We start from the raw sequence: 25,988 nt of genomic DNA on the forward strand, positions 1-25,988 counted from the left end.
ACAGACAACACACAAAAGGTGGAGCAACTGGAAGAAGAACAGAAAGCATATGATAGTAGAATTCTACAGTTAGAGATAGATAGAGCAGCCTACATGATGAGATTTCAAAATGTACTGGAAGAAAAAGCTGAAGATCTACAGAAAATACTAAGTGAAGCCCTGGCAGAAATTTTACAGGTGACACCTGACAAGTTGAAGAGTTTGATAAAGTTAAGCGATTCCCATCAAGTTTCACAAGGCGGAATAAACTACCTAGCGAAATCCCTTTGAAACTCATAAGGAAGAAGACTAGAGACAACATTCTGAAGCAAGCGAAAGATAAACCAGTGACAATAGCAGGAAATATGGTGAAAATTCTGAGGGGTTCCATGGCCAGTTAAAGAAAGGAGAAGAGATTATCAAACTTTGACAAATTTTCTGAGAGAAAGAGAAATATCTTACACATGGCTAATGCCGGAAGGCCTGCTTTTTACGTATGAAGAGAAGAGATATAGGATAAATTCTATCTTTAAAGCCCAAAATGTTTTGGAGAAAGTTGAGAAAAAGGAGAAGAAAAAGGAGGAGGATGAAGAGGACCCAAGTGGAGAAAGGAAATACCCAACAAGAGTGCAGACCAAAAAAGATAAAAAAGATAATGATAAGAAAAACCCATAATGGCATCAATAATTTCTATTAATGTGAATGGACTTAATTCTCCCATAAAAAGGAGGAAGACCTTTAAATAATTAGCAAAACTGGAAATTGATATAATTTGCTTACCAAAAACTCATATTTTGGCAAAAGATCAACATTTTTTTAAAAAAAATAAGAAACTTGGCAATTTGTTTACAGCGACAGACATAAATAAAAAGAAAAGGGGACTGGCAATATATATTAAGGACAAATTTAATCCACAGCTACAGTATGCTTCAGAAGATGGAAGAATTTTACTAGTGGAAGTTGAGGTGGATAATAAAAAAAAAAATTATTGGGAAATATTTATGCTCCAAATGATCATTAAGAAATTTTTTTCAAAGATTTACACCTTAGATTACTAAATATGGGCTATGCAGAATACTGTCTAGTAGGAGTCTTTAATGCAGTTTCTGATAGACAATTGGACAAAAAAACACACAACCACACTAAAGCTAAAGGTTTTCAACTACCAACAAGTTTTTGGAAGCTTGTAGAAGAATTAGAGTTAGTTGATGCATGGAGAACAAGATACCCAAATTCAAAAGATTTTATATATTACTCTGCCAGCCACCAATTGTGGTCAAGAATTGATATGTATTGGCTGTCCACAGACCTGATTAAAGTTTTAGCTGAGACAGAAATTCAACCAAGAGTTGAAATTCAACCACAGTCCTGTAATGGTAAAACTCAAAGGCACTCAACTGAGAAGAACTTGGAGGTTAAATACTTCAATTTTAAAAGATAAAGACTTTCTTAAAGAAACCAAGGTAGAAATGGAATCTTTTTTCAAACAGAATATAACTCAAGATATAAAGTTGCAAGTGGTCTGGGATACCGCCAAAGCACATTTCAGGGGGCTTGCAATCAGATATAGTGCTAAGAAAAAGAAAGAAAGAACTGAGTTTCCAAAAACTAATGCTGCAAGCAGGAGAAGCTGAAAAGAATTTAAAAACACAACCTACAAAACGAGAGTTTCAAAATAAAGTCAAAAAAATACATCAACTTAATCTGCTGCTGGTAGAGGAAATGGAGAAAAAAGATTTGCTAGACAGAATTTTTTTGAACATGGTAATAAACCTGGAAGGTGGTTGGCCTATAGACTGAGAAAAGCAAATGCCAAAAGAACATTATATAATCCTAGAAGCTCAGATAAAATACATACCACAAGTTAGGAAAGGCACAAACAGGCATAAGAAAAGACCTGCATGGTTAACAAACAAAGTAATGGAAGCTGTAAAAGGTAAGAAGGACTCCTTTAAGAGGTGGAAAACCAGTCCAAGTGAGATTAGTAAAAGGGAACACAGGCTGTGGCAAATCAAATGCAAGACTGTGATCAGGCAGGCAAAAAGGGACTATGAGGAGCATATTGCAAAAAACATAAAGACCAACAATAAAACTTTCTTCAAATATATTAGAAGTAGGAAACCAGCCAGGGAGGCAGTGGGGCCCTTGGATGACCAAGGGGTAAAAGGATTACTGAAGGAGGATAGGGAAATGGCTGAGAAGCTAAATGAATTTTTTGCCTCCGTCTTCACTGTGGAAGACGAGAACTTTTTGCCCTCCTCAGAACCACTAATTTTGGAAGGAGTGTTGAAAGACCTGAGTCAGATTGAGGTGACAAAAGAGGAGGTCCTACAATTGATAGACAAATTAAAAACTAATAAGTCACCGGGTCCGGATGGCATACATCCGAGAGTTCTGAAAGAACTCAAAGTTGAACTTGTGGATCTTCTAACAAAAATCTGTAATCTTTCATTGAAATCTGCCTCCGTTCCTGAGGACTGGAAGGTAGCAAATGTCACCCCCATCTTTAAAAAGGGTTCCAGAGGAGATCCGGGAAATTACAGGCCAGTCAGTCTTACTTCAATACCGGGAAAGTTGGTAGAAACCATTATCAAGGACAGAATGAGTAGGCACATTGATGAACACGGGTTATTGAGGAAGACTCAGCATGGGTTCTGCAAGGGAAGATCTTGCCTCACTAACCTGTTACATTTCTTTGAGGGGGTGAACAAACATGTGGACAAAGGCGACCCGATAGATGTTGTTTACCTTGACTTCCAGAAAGCTTTTGATAAAGTTCCTCATCAAAGGCTCCTTAGAAAACTTGAGAGTCATGGAGTAAAAGGACAGGTCCTCTTGTGGATCAAAAACTGGCTGAGTAATAGGAAGCAGAGAGTCAGTATAAATGGGCAGTCTTCGCAGTGGAGGACGGTAAGCAGTGGGGTGCCGCAGGGCTCGGTACTGGGTCCCATGCTCTTTAACTTGTTCATAAATGATTTGGAGTTGGGAGTGAGCAGTGAAGTGGCCAAGTTTGCGGATGACACTAAATTGTTCAGGGTTGTGAGAACCAGAGAGGATTGTGAGGAACTCCAAAGAGATCTGTTGAGGCTGGGTGAGTGGGCGTCAACGTGGCAGATGCGGTTCAATGTGGCCAAGTGCAAAGTAATGCACATTGGGGCCAAGAATCCCAGCTACAAATACAAGTTGATGGGTTGTGAACTGGCAGAGACTGACCAAGAGAGAGATCTTGGGGTCGTGGTAGATAACTCACTGAAAATGTCAAGACAGTGTGCGTCTGCAATAAAAAAGGCCAACGCCATGCTGGGAATTATTAGGAAGGGAATGGAAAACAAATCAGCCAGTATCATAATGCCCCTGTATAAATCGATGGTGCGGTCTCATTTGGAGTACTGTGTGCAGTTCTGGTCGCCGCACCTCAAAAAGGATATTATAGCATTGAAGAAAGTCCAGAGAAGGGCAACTAGAATGATTAAAGGGCTGGAGCACTTTCCCTATGAAGAAAGGTTGAAATGCTTGGGACTCTTTAGCTTGGAGAAATGTCGACTGCGGGGTGACATGATAGAGGTTTACAAGATAATGCATGGGATGGAGAAAGTAGAGAAAGAAGTACTTTTCTCCCTTTCTCACAATACAAGAACTCGTGGGCATTCGATGAAATTGCTGAGCAGAAAGGTTAAAACGGATAAAAGGAAGTACTTCTTCACCCAAAGGGTGATTAACATGTGGAATTCACTGCCACAGGAGGTGGTGGCGGCCACATGTATAGCCACCTTCAAGAAGGGTTTAGATAAATATATGGAGCACAGGTCCATCAGTGGCTATTAGGCACAGTGTATGTGTGTATATAAAATTTTTTGCCACTGTGTGACACAGAGTGTTGGACTTGATGGGCCGTTGGCCTGATCCAGCATGGCTTCTCTTATGTTCTTATGTTCTAACAATACCAGTATTGAAAGGTGAAAATAATAAAGAGAGATTTCAAAGACAGAAGATACATCAAATTGTGGGAAAATTTTACAAAAGACTATATGAGACAAATAAGTCCAAAAGGGATACTTAGAGGAATATATTAAACAAAACAATCTTAATAAATTTACAGAAGAACAACAGAACATTTTAAATGAACCAATAATGATAAGGGAAGTGGGAGACGCAATGGCATCTCAAAAGAATGGTAAAGCACTGGGTCCAGATGGCTTACCTGCAGAGTTCTATAAAGCTTATGTAGATTCTTTGCTGTTGCCATTTAAACGTCTTATCAAAAGGATTCAAGAGGAAGCTCAAATACCAGCTTCATGGCAAGAAGCTACAATATCTTTAATTCCAGTTGAAAATGTTATTAGTTTTCCAGAAAAATATGGGGAATGGGTAAGAGGGGAATGGAAAGTTCAAAATACAAATGTCAATGTTATAATAATCATATCTACATGAAAAATGCTGTCTTAAAATACAATCTTGTCAGATGCTATTATTTCTTTACACTATATCATCCACAACTAAACATATTGTAACAAATGTAAGTCTTCATTTAAGATATCTAATTAGGTTTCAAATACCAATATAACTATTATTGTAATACATGTTCCAGGAAAAAGAAGATAAAAGTTCATGCCAAAGAGTCTTAAGATTCTTGAGCATCTAGCCAAGCGTATAACTCCACCCATTGTTTTCTTGCTACTTCTTTAGATTTCCCAGCCAATAACTAAGATAAATAGTCCACCTCAGCCATTTCCAGTATCTTCCTATCAAGTCCGATCTCATGGGAATTTCCTGGAGTTTCCATCTCTGTGCCAAAGAATTCTAGCTGCTATAATAACATACGCCAGCAAATGTCTCATCTCTTTCGAATAATCATTAGGATATATGTTCAATAAAAATAATTCTGGTTTAAATTGAATCTGTGTCTTTGGAATTTTCTGTAATAGTTCATGAACCATCTTCCAATGATCTTTCACCACCTCACAGGTCCACCACATATGATAAAAAGACCCAACATGTTTAGTACATTTCCAACATTTGCTAGACATAGTAGAGTACATTTTACAAAATTTCTGTGGGGTTACATACCATCTATAGAACATCTTGTACAGATTTCCTTTAAAAGCTACTGACTTGGTTAGTTTAATATTATATTTCCATAACATCTCCCATTCTTCTAACATAATATTACGACCCACATTTTTAGCCCATTGTACCATACAATCTTTTACAATCTCATCTTGCATCTTCATCTATAGTAAGTATGAGTATAATTTGGAAATTAATTTTTCTTGAGGGCCCAAAATTTTTTTATCAAATGGATATTGTTCCATATTAAAATCTGTTGTCTTATCTTTAGCATATCTGAATTCTACTTGTGTTCTCAACCACCAACTCATTTTAATGTCCATATCTTCTAACTCTTCCTTGGTTTTCAGTTGGTTATCATTTTTCAGCAATTCTTCATATCTGTAACTTTGATTAAGTTTCATAAGGTTTGGGGGTGTAGATGCTTCCACTGGGGACACCCATCTTGGAACTTTATGGTAAATTCTCGGTTTTAACCATGACCATGTATGATATAAAGATTTCCGAAACCAATGATTCTTGAAGTAAGAATGCCCTTCTAATTTCTGGTACCATAAATACACATGCCAGCCCAGGCTGAGATCATGGCCCTCTAACAACAACTGTCTCCTATCATTCAATAGCACCCAGTCTCTCACCCAGGACAGCACTGAAACTTGTAGTACAATTGCCAATCCGGAAGGCCCAAGTCTGCCCTCAGTTTGGAATCTTGTAGTGTCTTTAGCTTAATTCTTGGTTTTTTCTTCCACCAGATAAAATCAGAGACCATCTTGTTCAATTCCTGAAAGAACACATTGGCTAAAAGCACTGGTATAGTTTGAAATAGAAATAGCAGTCTTGGTAAGATGTTCATTTTTACAGAAGCTATTCTTCCCATTAAGGATAAATTCTAATCTTGCCACTTCCCCAAGTCTTTTTAATCTCTTTGAGCAGTTTATCATAATTGTCCATCTTTAAACTACAACATTTGTTTGTAATATATACACCCAAATATTTAACTCTTTTCTCATAAGAAAATCCTGATTTTTGTTGCAGGAGTTGAGTTTGTTCTGTCGTCATATTCTTTGTCAGGAATTTTGTTTTATGATAATTTATCTTTAGTCCAGCCCAATGGTCAAACTGGTTAATCTTATTTATCAAACAGTCAATTGAGTCTGTTGGTTGCTCTAATATAAAAACCAAGTCATCCACAAAGGCTCTCAATTTGTATTGCTCCCCCTTGATCAAGGTTCCCTTAATACTTGTATCTTCTCTTATTTGGTTATTCAATATCTCTAGACACAAGATGAAAAGAAGCGGTGACAGCAGGCATCCTTGTCTTGTGCCCTTCTGGATAGGAATTGCTTCTGTTAGTTCACCATTCACCATCACCTTTGCTCTTTGCGAGGACTATATTGATTGTATTGATCTCAGAAAATTCTCACTGCATTCCATACCCTTCAATTGTTGCAACATAAATTGCCAATGCACATTGTCAAAGGCCTTCTCTGCATCTAAACAAATTAGTGCCAATTGTTTCTCTGGATGGTTCTCATAGTATTCCAATATGTTACATACTGTTCTGACATTATCTTTCAAATGTCTTCTAGGAAGAAATTCTGTCTGATCTTGGTGTATTGTAGTCTGAAGGACCTTCTTAAAATATTGCGCCAGTATTGAGGCAAAAATTTTGTAATCCACATTTAAAAGAGAAATTGGCCAAAAGTTCTTTATGTCTTTCAAATCTGCACCCTCTTTTGGAATTAGGGATATTGTAGCTTCTTGTCACAAAGCTGGAATTTGAGCTTCCTCTTGAATCCTTTTGATAAGATGTTTAAATGGTAACAGCAAACATTCTTCATAGGCTTTATAGAACTCTGCAGGTAAGCCATCTGGACCTGGAGATTTACCATTCTTTTGAAATGCCATTGCATCTCCCACTTCCCTTATCGTTATTGACTCATTTAGAATTTTCCATTGCTCTTCTGTAAACTTGCTAAGATTGCTCTGTTTAATATAATCTTCTAAATCTTCCTTTGGAGCTTGTTTATCTTCATATAATCTTTTGTAAAATTGTTCTACAATTTGACGAATCTCCTGTCTTTGAAATTTCTCCTTATTATTTTCATCTTTCAATACCGGTATTATTCTTTCTGCAGTCTCCTTCCTCAATCTATAGGCCAACCACCTTCCTGGTTTGTTCGCATGCTCGAAGTAATTCTGTCTAGCAAATCTTAATTTTTTCTCCATTTCCTCTACAAGTATTAAGTTAAGTTGATGTTGTATTTTTTTAACTTTATTCTGAAACTCCTGTTTTGTAGGATGTGTTTTTAAATTCTTTTCAGCTTCCCCTGCTTGCAACACTAGCTTTTGGAAATTTTCAGTTCTTTCTTTCTTTTTCTTGGCACTGAATCTAATTGCAAGTCCCCTAAAATATGTTTTGGCTGTATCCCAGACCACTTACATCTTGACATCTTGCGTTATATTCTGTTTGAAAAAAAGATTTCATTTCTGCCTTAGTTTTTTGAAGAAAATCTTTGTCTTTTAGAATTAAAGTATTTAACCTCCAAGTTCTTCTCATTTGGGTGCCCTTGAGTTTTATCATTACAGGATTATGATCTGATATAACTCCTGGTTGAATTTTCATCTCAACTAAGTCTTTAACCAGGTCCGTGGACAGCCAACACATTCTTGACCACATTTGGTGACTGGCAGAGTAGTATGTAAAGTCTCTCGAATTTTAATATCTTGTTCTCCATGCATCAGCCAACTCCAATTCTTCTGCAAGCTTCCAAAAGCTTGTTGGTAATTGAAAACCTTAGTATGCTTATGTATTTTTTATCCAGTTCTCTGTCACAGACTGCATTAATGTCTCCTACTAGACAGTATCCTGCCTAGTCCAGATTTATTAACCTAAGATGTAATTCTTTAAAACATAAAAGTGTGTGAAAGTAGACTGGAGTAACCTCATCCATGTCTCTATAATAGGCCAAGAAGATATTTTGAACATATTTTATGGTTTTGGGCCATAGAGTTCACCTTCCAAAGCAGCCAATTTATCCAAGCAAGCTGATATCTGTTGTCTGGAGATGAACAGTTGACCTCCAGTCACAGTCTGGAGGTTGGCGTCCCTAACTGAACTATGGCTAAACCAGATTCCACAACAAAACAGCAATACCAGGGCATTGCTTATAAGCAGAGCTTCCAGCGTCCGAGTGTGGCGTGGGGATCTCCTGGAATTGTGATTAGACTCCAGACTAGGTTTGCCAATCCCCAGGTCCCAACAGGGTTCTCCCACTTTCCCAGGCATGAGGAAGATTTCCATTTGTCTGCTTTATATGTTTTGGTTATTTCCCCATTTTTGTGGAGGGAAATTTTAGAACATTTGTCAAATCTTAGAGTTCAGAAAAATTCTCACAGGGGATTTGGACGATGGAGCCCAGAAGCATGTATTTAAAGGTTCTGGAGCTCCGCTTCTGTGAGCTCCTGCCCCAAATGAGGCCTGTTATACAGTCTTTGCTTCCTTTCCATTATTCTCTTCAAACATTTCATTCCTTCCTTTAGTTTTGTTTCCACACATCTTTAATTCAGACTGCTCTTAATGCCTCATGTCTTAAGTGAACTTCAGTGAACGTGACCACGTTTCCCATGGTTACTGCCCCCATGGTCTCTATTCTCAACTGGTTGGGAAGGTCTGTCAATACTACTTTGCATAGAGGTTTCTCCCATCTTTTTGTTTTATTTTTACCACACTTCCTTCCCTTTATGAATCTTCTGTATTGGTACTGGCATTTTTCCGTTTAATGAGATATGTTTAAACTATCTTCTTGGCCTGTTGTGGAAACATGAAGTTTCTCCATGATTCCACACTTTACTTCCACACACTTTTACATCAGTCTTTATTGAATGAAGGTCCATAACTGAACTCGTGCTCCTCACTGTACCCCATCAGTGGGTTTGCTAGGGGATGAACTGTGAATACGCTTTCAAGATAATGCATGGGATGGAGAAAGTAGAGAAGGAAGTACTTTTCTCCCTTTCTCACAATACAAGAACTCGTGGGCATTCAATGAAATTGCTGAGCAGTCAGGTTAAAACGGATAAAAGGAAGTACTTCTTCACCCAAAGGGTGATTAACATGTGGAATTCACTGCCACAGGAGGTGGTGGCAGCTACAAGCATAGCCAGCTTCAAGAGGGGATTGGATAAAAATATGGAGCAGAGGTTCATCAGTGGCTATTAGCCACAGTATATATATGTATATATATGTGTGTGTGTGTGTGTGCATATGTGTGTGTGTGTGTGTATACACACACACATATATTGGCCACTGTGTGACACAGAGTGTTGGACTAGATGGCCATTGCCCTGATCCAACATGGCGTCTCTTACGTTCTTATGTTCTTAATCCATTTTTCCTTTTTAATTTATCCTTTTTTTTAAAAAAAAAGTAAATATTAGGTCCCCCTTTACTTCAATGCAGGTTAGCAGCAGGAGCATAAAATAAACTTTATCGTAGTGAGAAAATGCAGGAAGAGGCATAATTCTCAAATGTATGTCAAATCTCAGAGGTGGGAAATATTACACTTTAATTGTGCATACAACACATTGGATTCATTATACAAGGGAGAGTGGTCCAAAAGAATCATGCAGAACATGAATAGAGTGTGTGAGACTTGGATAGGAGCATCAGCTTCATACCTCCAGATGGAGACTCTGAGCTCATGAGATACCAAACCACTAAGGACATTATTGTTCCTGTCTGAGTGATCCCCCTGGTGTGGGAGGTAGGCCGGACCAAGCTGGGGGTAAAGGTTGTGATCAAATCCCTATTTAGGCCTCCCTCCTGGCTCAGACCCTGTGACGCAGAGTGTTAAAGCTGCAGTACTGCAGTCCTAAGCTCTGCTCACGACCTGAGTTTGATCCCCGGCGCGAGCTGGGTTTTCAGGTAGCCGGCTCAAGGTTGACTCAGCATTCCATCCTTCCAAGGTCGGGTAAAATGAGTACCCAGCTTGCTGGGGGGGAAATGTAGATGACTGGGGAAGGCAATGGCAAACCACCCTGTAAAAAGTCTGCCGTGAAAACGTTGTGAAAAAACATCACCCCAGAATTGGAAATGACTGGTGCTTGCACAGGGGACCTTTCCTTTTCCTGGCTCAGAAGAACATGTGGCTTATAAGTTATCTGCATGAAAGGGAAGGCAAAATATAAGGGTAGTAAGAATGCCATTGTGTGGAAGATTAAGCATATGGCAGGAATGAAGAAATCCCAGATCACTGTGGAAACAGAACTGCTCCCAACCAATTACAAGAAGAAATGGGCTTGGCCACCCATCTCTGAGAACTTTGAGGTCCCGTTTGCACCTTTCCAGGCTTAAGGTGTGTTACTTGAAAGTGTTTGAGGCAAGGCTGAACTACAGTGACCACAACATGATCAAATGAGTGAGGTACATCGACAGGGACAGAATCTACAAGATGAGATGCTAGATCTGTGTGACTGCTCGGTTCCCTCTTTTCCCCAGCCAGCCTCCGTCGGTCTTAAAGTACAATTGAAGAATATCTTTCTGGCCTCTCCTCCTCTGTCCAAAGGATGGAAGCTAGACTCTTGCAGCTCTTCTTCAGAAAAAAGGACAGTGCTGCCTACTCAAGTTTTGGTTCCAATTCGTCATGGCTGAAGCCAAACAGCTCAAAAGAGCCTGACCTTCCAGGGTCTGAAAGGGGCTGTTCTAACCATCGCCCCCTTGTGGTCCTTCTAGGAAATGTCCGTCATGTAACAAGCCCTCTTCCAATGTGGTCCTTCTAGGAAATGTCAATCATGTAACGCCCTAATATTTTTGGAAGTTCTTTGTGCATATCATATGTACTCATAGAATAGGTCTGAAAACCACAGACTGGACAAACCTTGAGTTGATTTCTGGCAATTGTACTTGCTTATTGACTGTTGTGGCAGTTTGTTGCTTTGCAGCAGGAGTGGGGTGTGCTGTCCCTTCCCCTCCACTGCCCTTCTGTTTTCTTTTTTCCTACAGCATCTTTAGCACAGAGTCCTATTTGGGGAATATTTATGATCAAAAAAACTGAGGGTTGGAGGTTGGTGGGGGTATAGCACAGCATTTCAAACCTTTTGAAGGTCAAAGGTCCTTCCTTGGAGCACTGATAGCTGACTAAGCCAGTGCCTTCCTCCTCCATCAATTTAGAACTGACACTCACATCTTTAAAAGGAATTTTAAAAACAAACTAGCCTGCTGACTTTGGGTCAGGGCATCAAAGCCACTTTGTGGGAAGGGCGGGATATAAATTATAGAATAAATAAAATAAATAAATAAAATAAGTGCAGGATCTGTTCCCTGAAATCCTGTCGGTCAGTTAAGTCACCCATCTTCTCCTTCCCCCATCCTTGGCTAATCAGCATACATCTGTCTTCTGCTTTTTGGTCATTAGGCACACTGCTGCAACCTACAATCCTCTACTTTAATAGTGTGAATCTCCCATTTCGTACACTTGTGATTTATCCAGTTCCAAACCTAATAAAAGTAAGTAGATTTTATAAAAGGAATCTGGGTGGTAATTGGTGGGATCTAAAGGATCCAAAGTTGGTTTTTTAAAAAAGAGCAGTACAACCATGATCTCCTTAAGGCCCTCCAGATCAAGTAAGAGCCACATAAATAATCATCAGAAGTTTGAGAGCCGCAAGACATGAGAGGGAGGGAGGGAGGAAGGAGCTTTAACTATAGATGCATTCTCCAAGCTGCCAGCTGGCTTGGCTTGGAGAAGTGATTTAAAGAGAGAAATGCCTTCTCCAAGCTGACTGACGGGAGCTTTGAGAGCCACACAATATGTCAATATGTCTGAAAGAGCCACATGTGACTCCCGAGCCACAGTCTGGCCACCCCTGCTCCAGATAGTCCCCTGTTTCCATCAATGGGCCCCATAGCCTTTCAACAACAGCTTTTACCAGCCACAATGATGTGGATCAAGGAGAACACGTGGTTGGTCTGATAGTACCCAAGATCCTGTCAACATCAGCAGAGGAGGGCAGCCTGAATGTATCAAGAACTGAATCCAAAGACAGCCAAGGGGCCTCCAGTTCACTATCAATATTGGCAGGTAGGTCACAGCAGAGTGACAGAACTTTATCCACAAAGAAGCTCATGAATGCCTCACAGCTAATAGTCAAATTTCTGCTATTTTGGCTCCTCTTTGTAAATGAAGCCAAGACCCAGGCCTCAGATTCAGTGGGAGCTCACAGGAGCACAGCTCCTGAACCTTTCTGAGAGTTCCACCTCCTTGTCCATTGAATAGTATGTGCAGCTGCATAACAATCCCTGGATGAGCTCCACCACCTATTTTTCTACAAAATGGCCCATGCAAAGACCTAATTACCCTAAACAACTGAAGCAGATATGAGCTAGTGGACACAATGCAGGAGAAGAATTCCTTCTTAATTACCTTCACTGCCATCTCATAGGATATCATAAATGTCCTATAAGATGCTCTTGTAACTTCATTGTGAACCTGCTGCCAAATTCGCTCAAGTTATCTGAGTTCTCATTTCATCCCCCTGAGTTCTGCGATGTACCAGGGGGATGATCTGCTGTGAGAGCGCAGAGGATTCTGGGAAACAACCTCATAGATGGCTTCAGAGAAATGGAGATTCCAGTCTACTATCAGCTCATCTAGTGAGGCACCAGAAGGCATCAGATCCCACAGAGCATTATGGTATCAAATTGGATCATTAGTCTTCATGTGCTCACATGAATTAGCTTGCATGAATTAGATGGTGGGGGGGATAGGAACACCCTGCAGGGCCTTCAAAACCAGATGATCTGCCCATGGCACTTCCTTCTTTGAATACCAAAAATCAAATCCAATGTGTGGCCCTGTTGATCTGTGGGACCTGATACAAACTGGGTGAGCCCCAGTCCTGCCATGGGAGACACAAAGTCTGAAGCCTGAATGGAGACTGCAGCCTCATCAGCGTGGAAGTTGAAGTCCCCAAAAATTAGTATCCCTGAGTAGTGTACCCAAGGGCATTCAATGAGATCCACTGCTGAGTTGTCCTACTCTGACACTTTGTTTTCCTTTGCCACAACATCATAATACAAGATATTTCCAGAGCTTTTCTTCTTGGAAGGATGACTTTTAATAAATAACATTTGCACCCTTAGCTCTTATCCCCACACCTCGTTGCAGCTCTATGGCTTGCTGGAGGAATCCTTTGAGTTCCCATCTGCACTTGGGTCAGGCTCAGGATCCACCTGGTTCTTCTTCCCAAAGCCAACATCAGCTCCACCACCAACCACAAGGTTTAAACCTGTGCAGAAAGTACCATCTGCGGCGAGGTACAGAACAGCCAATGCCACTTCCTCTGGGATCCCAGTTCGTCCCATAAGCTATAAGTGTGCAAAAAAAGAGAGATAAATGTAGAATTCCATACTCATTGCATGTGAGGTGAGATCATGAAGTCTCAGAAGTTGAACCTGAGTGGGGCAGAATTTACTACCACTAGAATTCAGATTTCCTGAGTGCAGAATTCTAACTTTCGATTTTTGTATACACAACCCTTCTTATTATTACCATCTTATACGAGGTAGAAGTCAGGTTGCCAATTCCAGCTTGGGAGACATAGAAGTGCCCTGGGAGGAGACTGGAGACTGCCCAGAAATTGTCCAACATAGTAAAAGGAAGAGTTGTGCTTCTGAGAGAACTTCAGACCCTCCTCTAAAGACAGCATCTTTAAGCAGAAGCAGTCATCTGCAACTGTTCCATTCATGTTTCCCTACAACACACTTGCCTGAACATCGGTGAATTTCTTCATTGCCTCCTCTGGATTCGGTGACTGTTTTACAATGTTTTTCGTCAAATCAGTCCAGATATAAGACGGTGAGATGCTAGGATTCAAAATGTTTGGAAATTTGAAAAGTGCAGACTTACCAAGAAGCATCAAGAAATATGTTCCTCAGTGAATGAGTTTTGAAGAAGCATCTTTCTTATTGTCATTAGAAAGATATCAACTTCCATGACAGAGTTTAACATACTATAGAAACTGATTCACCCCACAATCCTCAGTATGACTATTTTAATTCTAGATGTCATATTTTGTGCCGAGTCTATTTATGTTTCTGTGCTAGTTAAGTAACAACATTAGAAAAGGAGAAGAAATACGAGGTCTGGTGTTGTGTCCTAGGTTCAAATGGAGAACTGTTACTTTTGGAGGGAACTGTTACTTTTGGAGGGAAGCTGAACAAGCCAAGCTTGTACTCCACACCAGGGTTCCAGAGAAGGCCTAAGCGTGCCCAATCAGGGGAAGGATTGAAACATAAGTAGCCAATCAACATCTAGGCTCATACTGTACCCTGATAGGCCCTTAGGCCTCTGTAAATAGCCAATCCATGTACATAGTTAAGGTCCAATCAGAAGGGGGCAAGAATTGTATAAAGGAGTGGGAGGTTTGAATAGAGCTCAGTCTGTGTTGGTGTTCCTGAAGTAAAGCTTGCTGAAATCACTCTCCGACTCTGGTCTCTTACTGCGCCGACCCCAGTACTTTACACTGGCGACGAGGATGGGATGCCAGTAAGAACCAGCAACAGAACCTAGGACACAACATCTTTGTACCACTTATACCTTCTCCATAAAAAGTAACTCAGCCCACTTGTCTTGATATTAGATTGAATGCCACTTACCTATTACTATTATCTCTATTATCTCTTTTTTGTTGTTTTAGCAAAAACTTTGCCTGTAAATTCCTGTCCTTGGGGTATGGAGAACCTGTCTTTCATTCCTGGAAGTATTTGTCAAGGGACACTGCACATCAAGGGTTCTGAATGGATCATAATCACTTTTACCTGTTGACTCGTACTCCATATTTGCTCTCATCGATGGCCAGGGCTTTGGTCATGGAAATCAGAGCACCCTGCAAGAGAAATGTTCAACAACTTGGGTTGCCAACTGACCAGAAACAGCTTGGCCTCCTCCTCTTACATTCTGATGTGCGTTAAGAGAAGTATTTTTAATGATCCCAGCATAAATAATGCCTACAATCCATGTTGCTACTCAGCTTCTATTAAAGTTTCAATAGCAGAAGCAATCAAACCAAAAGGATTCCATCTCAGGGTCAAGATTACCTTGCTTGAAACATATGACACACAATGCTCCACCCCAATGACAGCAAGCAGAGAGGCTATGTTGACAATGTTTCCTTTCGTTTCTCGTAAGTAAGGCAGCGCATACTGTACACAAAAGGGAAACAGAAACAGGGTGCCTTATCTCAAAACTGATACTTAAGAAGCTGCTGTAGCTTATAATTATCCCTGGGCAGAGACTCTTTCCAGCACAGCTAGCAAAAATTCGTGCAAGGGGAGACGGCAGGAATGAGCCCTATGGCAGAACGGGCCTGCTCTAGCCTGCAGGCCCTATTCTGACCTGCTCTCTTGGTTTTTCTCTTTCTCTCTCTGGTACTCTGCTGCCATCACCTGACCTTTGTGAGGAATTGCACACTGGGAGGATCAGGAGTCTTGTCTTCCCTTCCATGTCCTGAGTCCTTGCCTCTTGGTCTCCTGCTGCCCAGCGCCTGACCACCACAGGGGCCATTTACTGCCTCGTGTACCCCTGGAGGAATAGTCACTTGCCACCTGCCAGCCTACCCCCATGCTCCTTTTACAATAGTGTTTCTAAAACAGTGGATGTCTATGTGATACAAAGAACCATTACCAGCATCAGAAGTTATTCGGCTTGCCAATCCCCAGGTCCCAGCAGGGGTTCTCCCACTTTCCAAGGCTCCTTCCTGCCCCTAGTCAGCTGCTCAGTGGGGGGAAGCCCCGCCCCCACAGCCACCATGTGACTTTCCACCTCCGGAGGCTTCAGGCTCCGATTGAAAGGCTTCTTCTTGGGATGTAATGTAAAATTTTTATTTATATCCCGCCCTCCCCCGCCGAAGCAGGCTCAGGGCGGCTTACAACATTTAAAGTGAACAATACAATAATAAAACATTAAAATCACATTAAAACCAATCAGTAATTAAAACATTCCTAAACTAACAGTGGTGGTAAGTATTATTAATCTAGCCGTAAACATTAGTACAATCATTAGTAAACGCCTGTCTGAAGAGGGCGGTCTTGCAGGCCCTGCGGAACTGGTCTAAGTTCCGCAGGGCCCGCACCTCCTCTGGGAGCTGGTTCCAGAGTTGTGGGGCTGCGGCGGAAAAGGCCCGAGTGCAGGTGCTTTGCAGTTTTACTTCTTTTGGCCCAGGGATATTCAGTCTGTTTTTGCCTACTGACCTCAGTGCTCTCTGGGGCTCATATAGGGAGAGACGGTCCCTCAGGTAGGTTGGTCCTTGGCCATATAGGGCTTTAAAGGTTATGACCAGCACTTTGTACTGGATCTGGTATACAATCGGCAGCCAGTGCAGTCCGCGCAGCCCCGGCCGTATATGCTCCCATCTTGGAAGACCAAGTAACAGCCTGGCTGCCGCATTCTGCACTAGCTGCAGCTCCCGGGTCCGGTACAGAGGCAGCCCCATGTAGAGAGCGTTACAGTAGTCTAGTCTTGAGGTGACCGTCGCATGGATCACCATTGCTAGGTCCTGCCGCTCTAGGAAAGGGGCCAACTGCCTCGCCCGCCTCAGATGAAAGAAAGCTGACTTGGCAGTGGCTGTTATCTGGGCCTCCATTGATAATGAAGGCTCCAGTAAAACACCCAGGCTCTTTACCCGTTGCGCCGTCTTCAGTGGCGCCCCGTCAAAGGCCGGGAGAGATATTTCCATCCCCAGAGAGGGATGGTGTGTCTGCGTCTTTAAGGCTGAAGGGGAGTATGGGTGGGGGGGAAGGAGGCAGAACAACATGGCTGTGGAAGAAGCCCAGACCCTCCGTTTGTTGCACAATCCTTGCAGAGGTCATTTGCATAGTGTGAAGGTAAACTTGAACCTTTGGTTGCCCTTTGTTACTGTGAAAAACTTGAAAGTTCAGCAGCTCAGGAGTAGAAGTGCTAATCCCCAGGTAGGGGTAGGGGAGCCCCGGTTTAGAGGTCCTCCAGAGCTTCAGGGTCATCAGAAATGGGGAAGGGGGAGGGAGAGAAATGTCTGCTGGACCATAGGGTATAATGGAGAATTAATCCCGGGGTATCTGGGGCTCTGGAGGGGCGGTTTTTTGAGGCAGATGTACCAAATTTTCAGCATAGCATCTGATGAGACTCCTCAAAATGTTTTCCAAGTTTCAAAAAGATTGGACAGGGTGTCCAATTTTATGAGCCCCAAAAGAAAGTGCCCCTATCTTTCATTATTTCTAATGTAGGGAAGGCATTAAAAAGGTATGTGGTCCCCTTAAATGTAATGGCCAGAATTTCCTTTGGAGTTCAATCGTGCTTGTCACAACTTTGCTTATGGCTCCACCCCAATATCTCCTGGCTCCACCCCCAAAGTCCCCAGATATTTCTTGAATTGGACTTGGCAACCCTAGAAGTTATCAAGTATTTATTAAACAGAAAATGTTCATAAGCATACTTTTAGCCCAGCACCAGAGTGAGCAAGAGAGTTTTAAAAAATGGTTAAAATGCTATTTCTCTGTCCCTCTATCTATATGTGCCCTATCAGATGTTAAAATATAAGTCCAACTCCTTTAGCTTAGTAAGTGACTGATCTCTACAGAATACTATTACCTTGAGTTTGGCTAAGGGCTGTCTCCTAAAAACTTCAGTTAAAAGTTCTGACTGCTTTCTCCTTGCTCCCCTGAGTTTTATCTCCTCTCTTTCCCCCTCCCACTGATCATGACAGGCCAGGTCAGAGAAACCTTTTCTAAATTCCCCAGGAATTTCCTCCCTGACATCTCTCTAAACACTTCCCAATCGCTGTTCCCTACTTGAAAGGGGCGGGGAGAGAAACTGGACCCTCCTATTATCTCTAGATAGACCTATTAGCATTACTTAAGAGGTAGCTGAGGTGAGCCTGGAAAGCCATTGACTGATTTCCTCCTCCCTGCCTGTTCTCTGCCCAGAGAGAGAGAAAAAAATTAAAACTCAGAGTGAAGGTTTTACTCATTTCAAACCTTCAAAGAAAAAATGGTTTTCTTCGAAAATTCTTTGGGTACAAAGCTGGTTCTCAGCTGTGGAGCTATGGCCCATCCCTATTGTTTTGATTTGAGCAGGAGAGAACTGAAAGACATGGGTATAGTACTACAACTCAGAACGTTTTCCCACAGAGCTTACCGCAGAGCGACATCCCTCTTCACCGCGCAGAAGAGCCGCGGCTTTTGCATCGCTAACGTAAACTGGTTTTTAGAGGTTTACATCTGCAACGCAAAAGGTCCGGCACTTCCTGGTTCTGTGGAGCAGTTGGTGGGAAATCCGCGCAGACGCTGCGCGGTGAAGAGGGACGTCGCTCTGTGGTAAGCTCTGTGGGAAAACGCCCTCTGAGTACCATTCCAGGCTTTTTCTACTGGACTTTCAACTCTGGATGAAGCCAGATGCCCTCAGGGAAGAGGAAAGCTCCACAGAAAGATTCACCTTGGATGTTAAGAAACAGCTCACAGTATTGAGTTCCATCATGTTGCGGAAATCTTGGGCACTCACCTCATCTATTGGCTTGAAATAACCTGTTTGCAAGAGGATTTAAAATGGAAGTGGGTTTCACAGAGGCAAGACACACAAACAGCAAGAGAGTCCCACCCCTGGGACACGCTGCTGGATTTCACACTTGTTTTATTTGTAAAGTAATACTACTTGGAATACAACCACAGGTCACACACAAGTCCATTACGCACGCAGATCTTACTGCAGATTTTCAGAGCTTGACTTAAAATTCTGTGACCACCTTACGCATCATTCTTTTCCACTGGTGTATTTATTCTGTAGCTACAAATAAAAAATGAACTTTTTAAAATTGGGGTGGAATGTCACTTGTGACCTGTGGTGGGTGGTGTCAGAAGTTTTAAAAGAAATTAACACAATTGCCCTATAACAGCTTCATAGTAGCATCCAGCTAGAACCTTTCTTTGAATCTTCATAGTTCAGGTTTTGTGCATATATTTAGTGTTAGTTCATTGAATGAAAATGAACAGAAAGGAAGGCAGGCAAATGGGGGGGGAAACCAGTGTTGAAATTGACAAGTATTTTAAAAAAAAAAACTGACAAGCAGCTGCAAAGCCCCATTTACCATATTGGCAAGCACTAAGGGATTCTCTGCTATGCTACCAGTGACTGTTAAAAATGGGAGAATCAGTCTGGGGAACATGTTACCTGTACAGAATGCATGGTAGAACCATCTGACACTGGCATTGCAAGCTGTGATCATTGGCAATATGTGCATGTGCAAGGTAGCAAAACCATGCATAACATGCCATCTGACAGCAATGCTGTTCCTGTGAATTTAGGGGAAGGTATTTGGTGAATTTCCTGCATTGTGCAGGGGGTTGGACTAGATGACCCTGGGGGATCCATTCCAACTCTATGATTCTATGAATCTGTGACTACTGTCACTAGTCTGAAAGAAGACATATATAAATTACTTCTCCAATGGCACCTAACTCCCCATAAACTAGCCCTTTTATATATTATGATAGAGGATAAGTACTGGAGAAGTACTTATGTGTTCCATATTTTCTGGTCTTGCCTTAAGATTTAAACATTTTGGAAGACTGTGATAAATTATTGTAATGAAATGCTGTATAAGGAAATACCTGTTGAACCAAAATTAATTCTTTTGAGGTTCAGGGGTGATTATGTAGATGTCTCAGATTTGTAATTAGTACTAAGTTTATTGACACCAGCAGGAATTATTATTGCGATAACCTGGAAAATGCCAGAATCACCAACTGGTTTAATCAGTGACTGGTTTAACAAGATTTGGCTTATTTCACTATATTCTAAATTAACATACCATCAAATGGCTAATAGGAGGAATTCTATGGAACTTGCTTACTAAATATTGGATATTATTCATCCCTTTTTGGAATGAAAAAATATATGACAAAATACATCCATTTGCCACCCATTTGTTTCTTATGATTTCTTTTAAAATTACTGAGGAATTTCTCTCTCTCTCTCTCTCTCTCTTTCTCTGTGTGTGTACCTATGTGTGCGTATGTACTGAGTTTATATTTGTATTAAAATAATAAACTTGTGTTATTAGGCTGCTGTAATTTCTTTAGTATCTTTGTAACAGTCACTTGCAAAGTTATTCTTCCTTGAACACTTTATGGAACAAGTTCATTCTGGCTTTTGAATAAAAGCCCATTTAAAGGAAAAGGCGGAATATAAGCCTACTAAATAAATAAAATAAAAATAAATAAATAAACAAACAGGAAATGCCCTCACATCCAAACATCCCAGTGATTCTTCCCAGGTCCAAAAAGTCTAAACGTCACTCACCAATTCCAGCATTGTTCACCAGACAGTCCAGACATCCATAACGTTCTACAGTTACCAAAATCAACCTCTGCAGGAACAAAGATGAAGAGGCAGGGCAAGAATAGAAACAAAATCAAGAATGCTGCAATTCCAGAGCTAGAAGCAACTATTATGTACTCAGGGCTGCACCTGTTCCAGGTGTTGGGAGCAGGACAGAGAAGGATGGGCAGCAAAGGAACCTGTAGGAAGTCAGAGCAGGACCAACCAAAGAAGAGGGCTCCTATGTGGGTTGGGGGACAAGGCCCAATCCAGCCTGCAGAAAGGGTTACTCAGGCTTTTGGTTGTCGAGGGTCTTTGAACCATGAGCTGCCCCGTCTCAGAATATAGCAATGTCTTGTGTACAAAGAAGAGAAAAGAAGATCCTACAAAGGGCAGCAAGTTCTACCTAGAGAGGGCTGTAGCGGGAAGTTACCTTCTTTCCAAAAGGGCTTCTCTGTAGAATGGCTTCCCTTCTGAAAGAGTCTAGAACTCCCTGTATCTCACTTAGCAAGGCAGCAAGGGTTACAGCTTCTGTTTCCTATCCACTTTAATAGTTCCATAAATAAAGCTTTCTTTCCTCTTAATCAGTTCAGTGTCCTGACTCATGCATAGGCACTCTGCTATAACACCTCCAGCCTGACTGAGTCCAGAATCATGTTGAAGAACCATCCTGCAAAGGAGCACCACTCTTCCTCCAGTTTTAGCCTACCTTAATGTCTGACTCAATGAGGACATCACAGACTTGGTAGAAAACATCCCCTGGATACCCAGAAGCCTGCAGCTCCCTCTGAATCTCTTGTCCCCTTTCCGCTGCAAAAGGTAGAACAGAACAGTTGTCAGCAGGACAAAACTTCTAACCCTGCCTCTTTTGTGTGTGTGTGTGCAGCCCTTGCCTTATCCCTCCATCTTCCTTTCCAGCAGTGCCCATCCTCCAAGTACACACAAGCATGTTTGCTAAATGCACTCCTCATTCTTTGTTGTCCTCTCTATTTGGAGGAAGGCAGCCTGAAAGGGCTGCAAAATTTACAATTCATTCTGCTTTAAATGGGGAAACAAACTCCTTGAGCAGGGAGATCCAATCTAGTGTTGCCTATAGAAGATAAAGGACTTGATCACTGTCAAGTATACAAATTATACACAGCCCACCCACCCCAAAAAAGTGTGATGATCCTACTTTCCATAATGTGCATATTTCCCTCACTGTATTTACAATATTCTACTCAAAGGTAAATATAACTCAAATCTCTTACCTCTGTTCTCTCTTGCAGGACCTGAAGCAGCTCTGGCCACAATCCTATCATTCTAGTTTACTTTCATCTCCAACTCTACTACCCTGATGCTTATATTTTCTTTATACTTGCTAACCTAAGATACTAGCAGGGCTGTTTTTTTCTTGGAGAAAGAGGTGCCAGAACACTCAAGAGGGAAATGAAGGAGAAATACACAGGTGCCCCTCATGAACTTTTAAACATTTTTTGAGAATCTTGTTTCCATTTTTAGAGAATCATGTTTCCACTAAGAGGAACTGGATACTGGAGCAAAGGAGTAAGGGCTGGATACAGGGATCATACCTCCCCTGTGCTAAAAGGTCTGCATTACCCATCTATTGCTGGCAAGACAATCCATTCACAGTGCTGGTTCTTAGCTTCAAGGCTATCTGCAACTTGGAGCTGGGGTCCTTGAGGACAATCCACACTGTCCATCTCCCCAGTTAAGATCTGCTTCTGAAGCTCTGCTCTGTGTGTCTATGGAAGTGACGGGAGTGATTGTGAGACCCCTGACCCCTCCTCCTGATGAGATCCCCTAATCTGATTTTCTATCTCTTATTGCTTTTTTTAAAAGGCACCCCCTTAAAAGCCTATGCCCTGTGGGAGCCCTGAAAATGAATCTCAAAAATACACCTGGCCTGCTGTGATCACGGTAATTTTATCAAGAGGCAGGGTGTCACTGGAATACATAAAACATTTACATTTCCCCAACTCCAAGGGATTCTTCATCAAGATTTCTATATGAACCATTTCCGGCCATAGGCAGTTGGCCAATTCTAAAGTATCAGTATTTGAACCCAGTCATTGATAAAGACAGTCTACCACCTGATCCACCTGGGAAAAGCCATCAGGAGAACCTTTCAACCCATTATTCATGCTTGGTCCTTTATCAACCCTCCTATCTTGGGCCCAGGGCTTTTTTTGTAGCGGGAACTCCTTTGCATATTAGGCCACACCCTCCTGATGCGCCAATCCTCCTGGAGCTTACAGTAGGCCTTGTACTAAGAGTCCTGTAAGCTCTTGGAGGATTGGCTACATCAGGGGTGTGTGGCGTAATATGCAAAGGAATTCCTGCTACAAAAAAAAGCCCTGTTGGGCCAGTCCCAACCCTGGCCAAGTGGGGTCCCATGTTTATCTATGGGACCTTTCTCATAAAATGACTGTCCCAAGTGAGTGGAATGTGTGTCAGGTCCTCGGACTACCTGGATACCCTAGCAACCTCTCTGCAGGCTCCTCTTCTCAATTCTCTGCTGCCTTGGACATTTGCTTGCATGGCCTTCCCATGATGCTTCACTTCTCACCCACCTTGGATCAAGTCATATTGTCCATCTGCACATCCTCCCTTCCCTCTCCCTCTTTCTTCTCTCAACTTTCCTCATCCTGTGTGGGTGAGTGTATATTGGGAAGGTGAGAGTGGCTTACTCATGGTTTAGTTACATTGGTTTGCCCCCAATTGTGGGTTTAATTGTTCATCAGTAAATATTTCACTGAGTTTTAATCAGTTAGTCTCTGTCCATATTCTCAAAGGAATCTTGCTCTGGAATAAAACCTCTGTATGCACAAGATCCCTTGTTTGCCCTTCTGGAAACTCCTTTAAGAGCTCATTCCCCCTCTCTGAGTCCATTTTTTTCTGTTGGGGGGGTCCATTTCAAGTAACATAATGACCAGGAAAAAAAGGGGCTTTTGCAGGGGTGGTATCTGACCTCTTTGGGAGGAAACATGGTCTGGTACAGCCCTGTCTGGTCAGATCTTGGCAGCTAAGAGCAGGGCTGGTACTTGCATGGGACAGGAGTCTACCAAGAAAGACTCTGCAGAGGAAGGCAATGGCAAACCACCTCTGCTTCTTCCTTGCCATTCAAAAAGCCCTTTGCTGGGGTCACCATAAGTCAGCTCAGGCTTGATGGCACTGACAGACGTACCTGACCTCTTTAGTACTATTCCGCTTGAGCCTCACCTAGCCCAAACAGTTCTTTTTTAACATTTTTTTTCTAATGAAGGAGCAGTTCTTTTATTTTTAACATTTCAATTAACCATTTCTGCTGCTTTATGATTTTATTATGTTTTACTTTGTAACCTGTCTCAAGAAGGATTTTGGTCAAAGTGGCAAATACATATTTTAAACAAACAAAGAGATCCTGTAAAAGGGGGGGAGTGGAAAAAGTACTCCTAACTCACCTTCAGATCTTGGTGAACAGAAGACCACGTTGGCTCCCTGGTGAACTGGAGGACAAAGAGAGAAAAGAAAGCAAGATAAAACTCAGAGACTTGGCTCTCTTACAGACGTACAGCAATAGACCTATTTATTTGTTTCAGAGACTCAATTTCTGCCTCCCCCATCCCTCATTTAGGACCTCTAACAATGTCAGAACCCTTCAAGGGAGGAATGAGATTTTTTTCTGTCTCAGCAGGAGGGGCAGTCTTCTGCAGGCACATCTTCTTGTCCAGAAAAAAATATCTCTGGCAATAGCAGCAGAAGCCCTCCCCCCTCCCCCTCCATGAAGACCCTTTCAGGTAGGTAGCCATTTTGGTCTGCAGTAAAATAGCAAGATTTGAGTCCAGGAGCATCTTCAAGGCCAACAAGATCTCCAGGGTGGAAGCTTTTGAGAGCCAAAACTCTATGAATGATCAAATATCTTAGTCAATGAAGTCAGATATACCCTGGAAATCTTGTTACGCTTTTAGGTGCTACTGGAGTCAAATGTTACTGCACCAGAGTCTTGAGACCAGGTCTTACTCTGGAAATATGAGACACCCAGTTCATCCTGCCACAGGCTCACAGTCCTAGTATCAGTCAGATTTCAACCTTGTATTCCGGCAACCTATTTCAAGAGCTTTACAACAGGTCAAAACTCAGCAGGTGCAGCTTTACCTGCTATTAAAATAGCAACTGCCCACCCCTTCCCAGAATCTGAACCACAGCTAGTATGAATAGTTCTTGTATTTTACACACACAAACATATGCTATTTCTTATTACTTTTGATAGCAATAAAGGCTTGTGACACTTCAAAGGCAAACTAAAAATATCTAGTCTACAAGACCTTATGCTAGAAGGTACTACTGCATAAGTCCTTTTTGTGTTTGCAGTACAGATAAAAAGGCCTTTAAGGACATAACAAAGACATTTCCCTCTCTCCCAATTTCTCTCCATCCCATATTAGAGATTCAGGGAGCATGACTTCCTAAGACTTCCTGGCAGTCTTGATCCCAGCCCCTGTGGACAGAAAATGCCCCCTCCTCCATACCCACTTCTCTCCATTCTCACCAAATTCTCTCACGGTGGCCAGGCCAATTCCTCGGGTGCCACCAGTCACAATCACCACCTTGCCCGAGTAACGCAGACTAGTTGCCATACCAGCTGTTTGCCTCCTTCTTTTAATGACTATAATCCACATCAAACTTCGATTAAATAGGCTCTTGGGTGGAGCAATTGCTTGGAGGATAGGATTGCCAAGTCTAATTAAAGAAAAATCTGGGGACTTTGGGGGTAGAGCCAGGAGACTTTGGGGGGTGGAGCCAGGAGACTTTGGGGGTGGAGCCAAAAACAAGGATGTGACAAGCATAATTGAACTCCAAGGGAGTTCTGGCCATCACATTTAAAGAGACAGCACACCTTTTAAAATGCCTTTCTTCCATAGGAAATAATTAAGGATAGGGGCACCATCTTTTGGGGCTCATAGAATTGGACCCTCTGGTCCAATCGTTTTGAAACTTGGGGGGTATTTTGGGGAGAGGCACTAGATGCTATACTGAAAATTTGGTGCCTCTACCTCAAAAAATAGCCCCCCCAGAGCCCCCAATACCCACGGATCAATTTCCTATTATTCCCTATGGGAATCGTTCTCCATAGGGAATAATAGAGTGCCCGGTAGACATTTCCCTCCCCCCCCCCCCGCACTTTCTAAAGAGGGGGGGAGAGGGCCTCCAAACCAGGGAATCCACTGCCCCCTCCCTCTCACACACACTTACCAGATCTTCTTCCGGAGAACTCTTGCTGTGGAAACGAAAGCAAAAGAAAGGGCGGGGCCGTTCTCCCAAGCCCTTCCTGCTTCCTCCCCAGCCTTAAAGGGGCAGAAGCAGCCCTTCCTGCTTCCTCCCCAGCCTTAAAGGGGCTCAGGAGCTCTGCAACATGAAGCCTACAGGTATGTTCTCCCCCCCCTCCACCCCCCACCCCCGCCTCCAGAGTTTTGAAGAGCGGGAGATGAGGCTGTGAACCCAGAACTCTCCCGCCAGAGCGGGAGGGTTGGGAAGCCTATTGGAGGAGTATCCATGTGATTGTTCATTGAAGGTAGGGGAGCATAAGGGCTGGTCCTTTCTGTTCTGGGA

At 42.2% G+C, this 25,988-nt stretch overlaps 1 protein-coding gene across 1 annotated transcript in view; it reads right to left on the reverse strand.

Moving 5' to 3' along the window:
* Positions 1-25,988, reverse strand: part of LOC132583340 (uncharacterized) — a 163,631-nt gene that overhangs the window by 20,813 nt on the left and 116,830 nt on the right. Inside the window, exons 14-20 of the mRNA XM_060255003.1 lie at positions 24,928-25,118; positions 23,840-23,884; positions 21,106-21,206; positions 20,379-20,445; positions 19,922-19,924; positions 18,516-18,604; positions 15,146-15,250 (exon numbers count right to left, since the gene is read on the reverse strand). Coding sequence (XP_060110986.1) covers positions 15,146-15,250; positions 18,516-18,604; positions 19,922-19,924; positions 20,379-20,445; positions 21,106-21,206; positions 23,840-23,884; positions 24,928-25,118 — 601 coding nt within the window. The remainder of the gene's footprint in view (positions 1-15,145; positions 15,251-18,515; positions 18,605-19,921; positions 19,925-20,378; positions 20,446-21,105; positions 21,207-23,839; positions 23,885-24,927; positions 25,119-25,988) is intronic.

This window comes from Heteronotia binoei, chromosome 15 (genome assembly GCF_032191835.1).
Source record: "Heteronotia binoei isolate CCM8104 ecotype False Entrance Well chromosome 15, APGP_CSIRO_Hbin_v1, whole genome shotgun sequence".
NCBI lineage: Eukaryota > Metazoa > Chordata > Lepidosauria > Squamata > Gekkonidae > Heteronotia > Heteronotia binoei.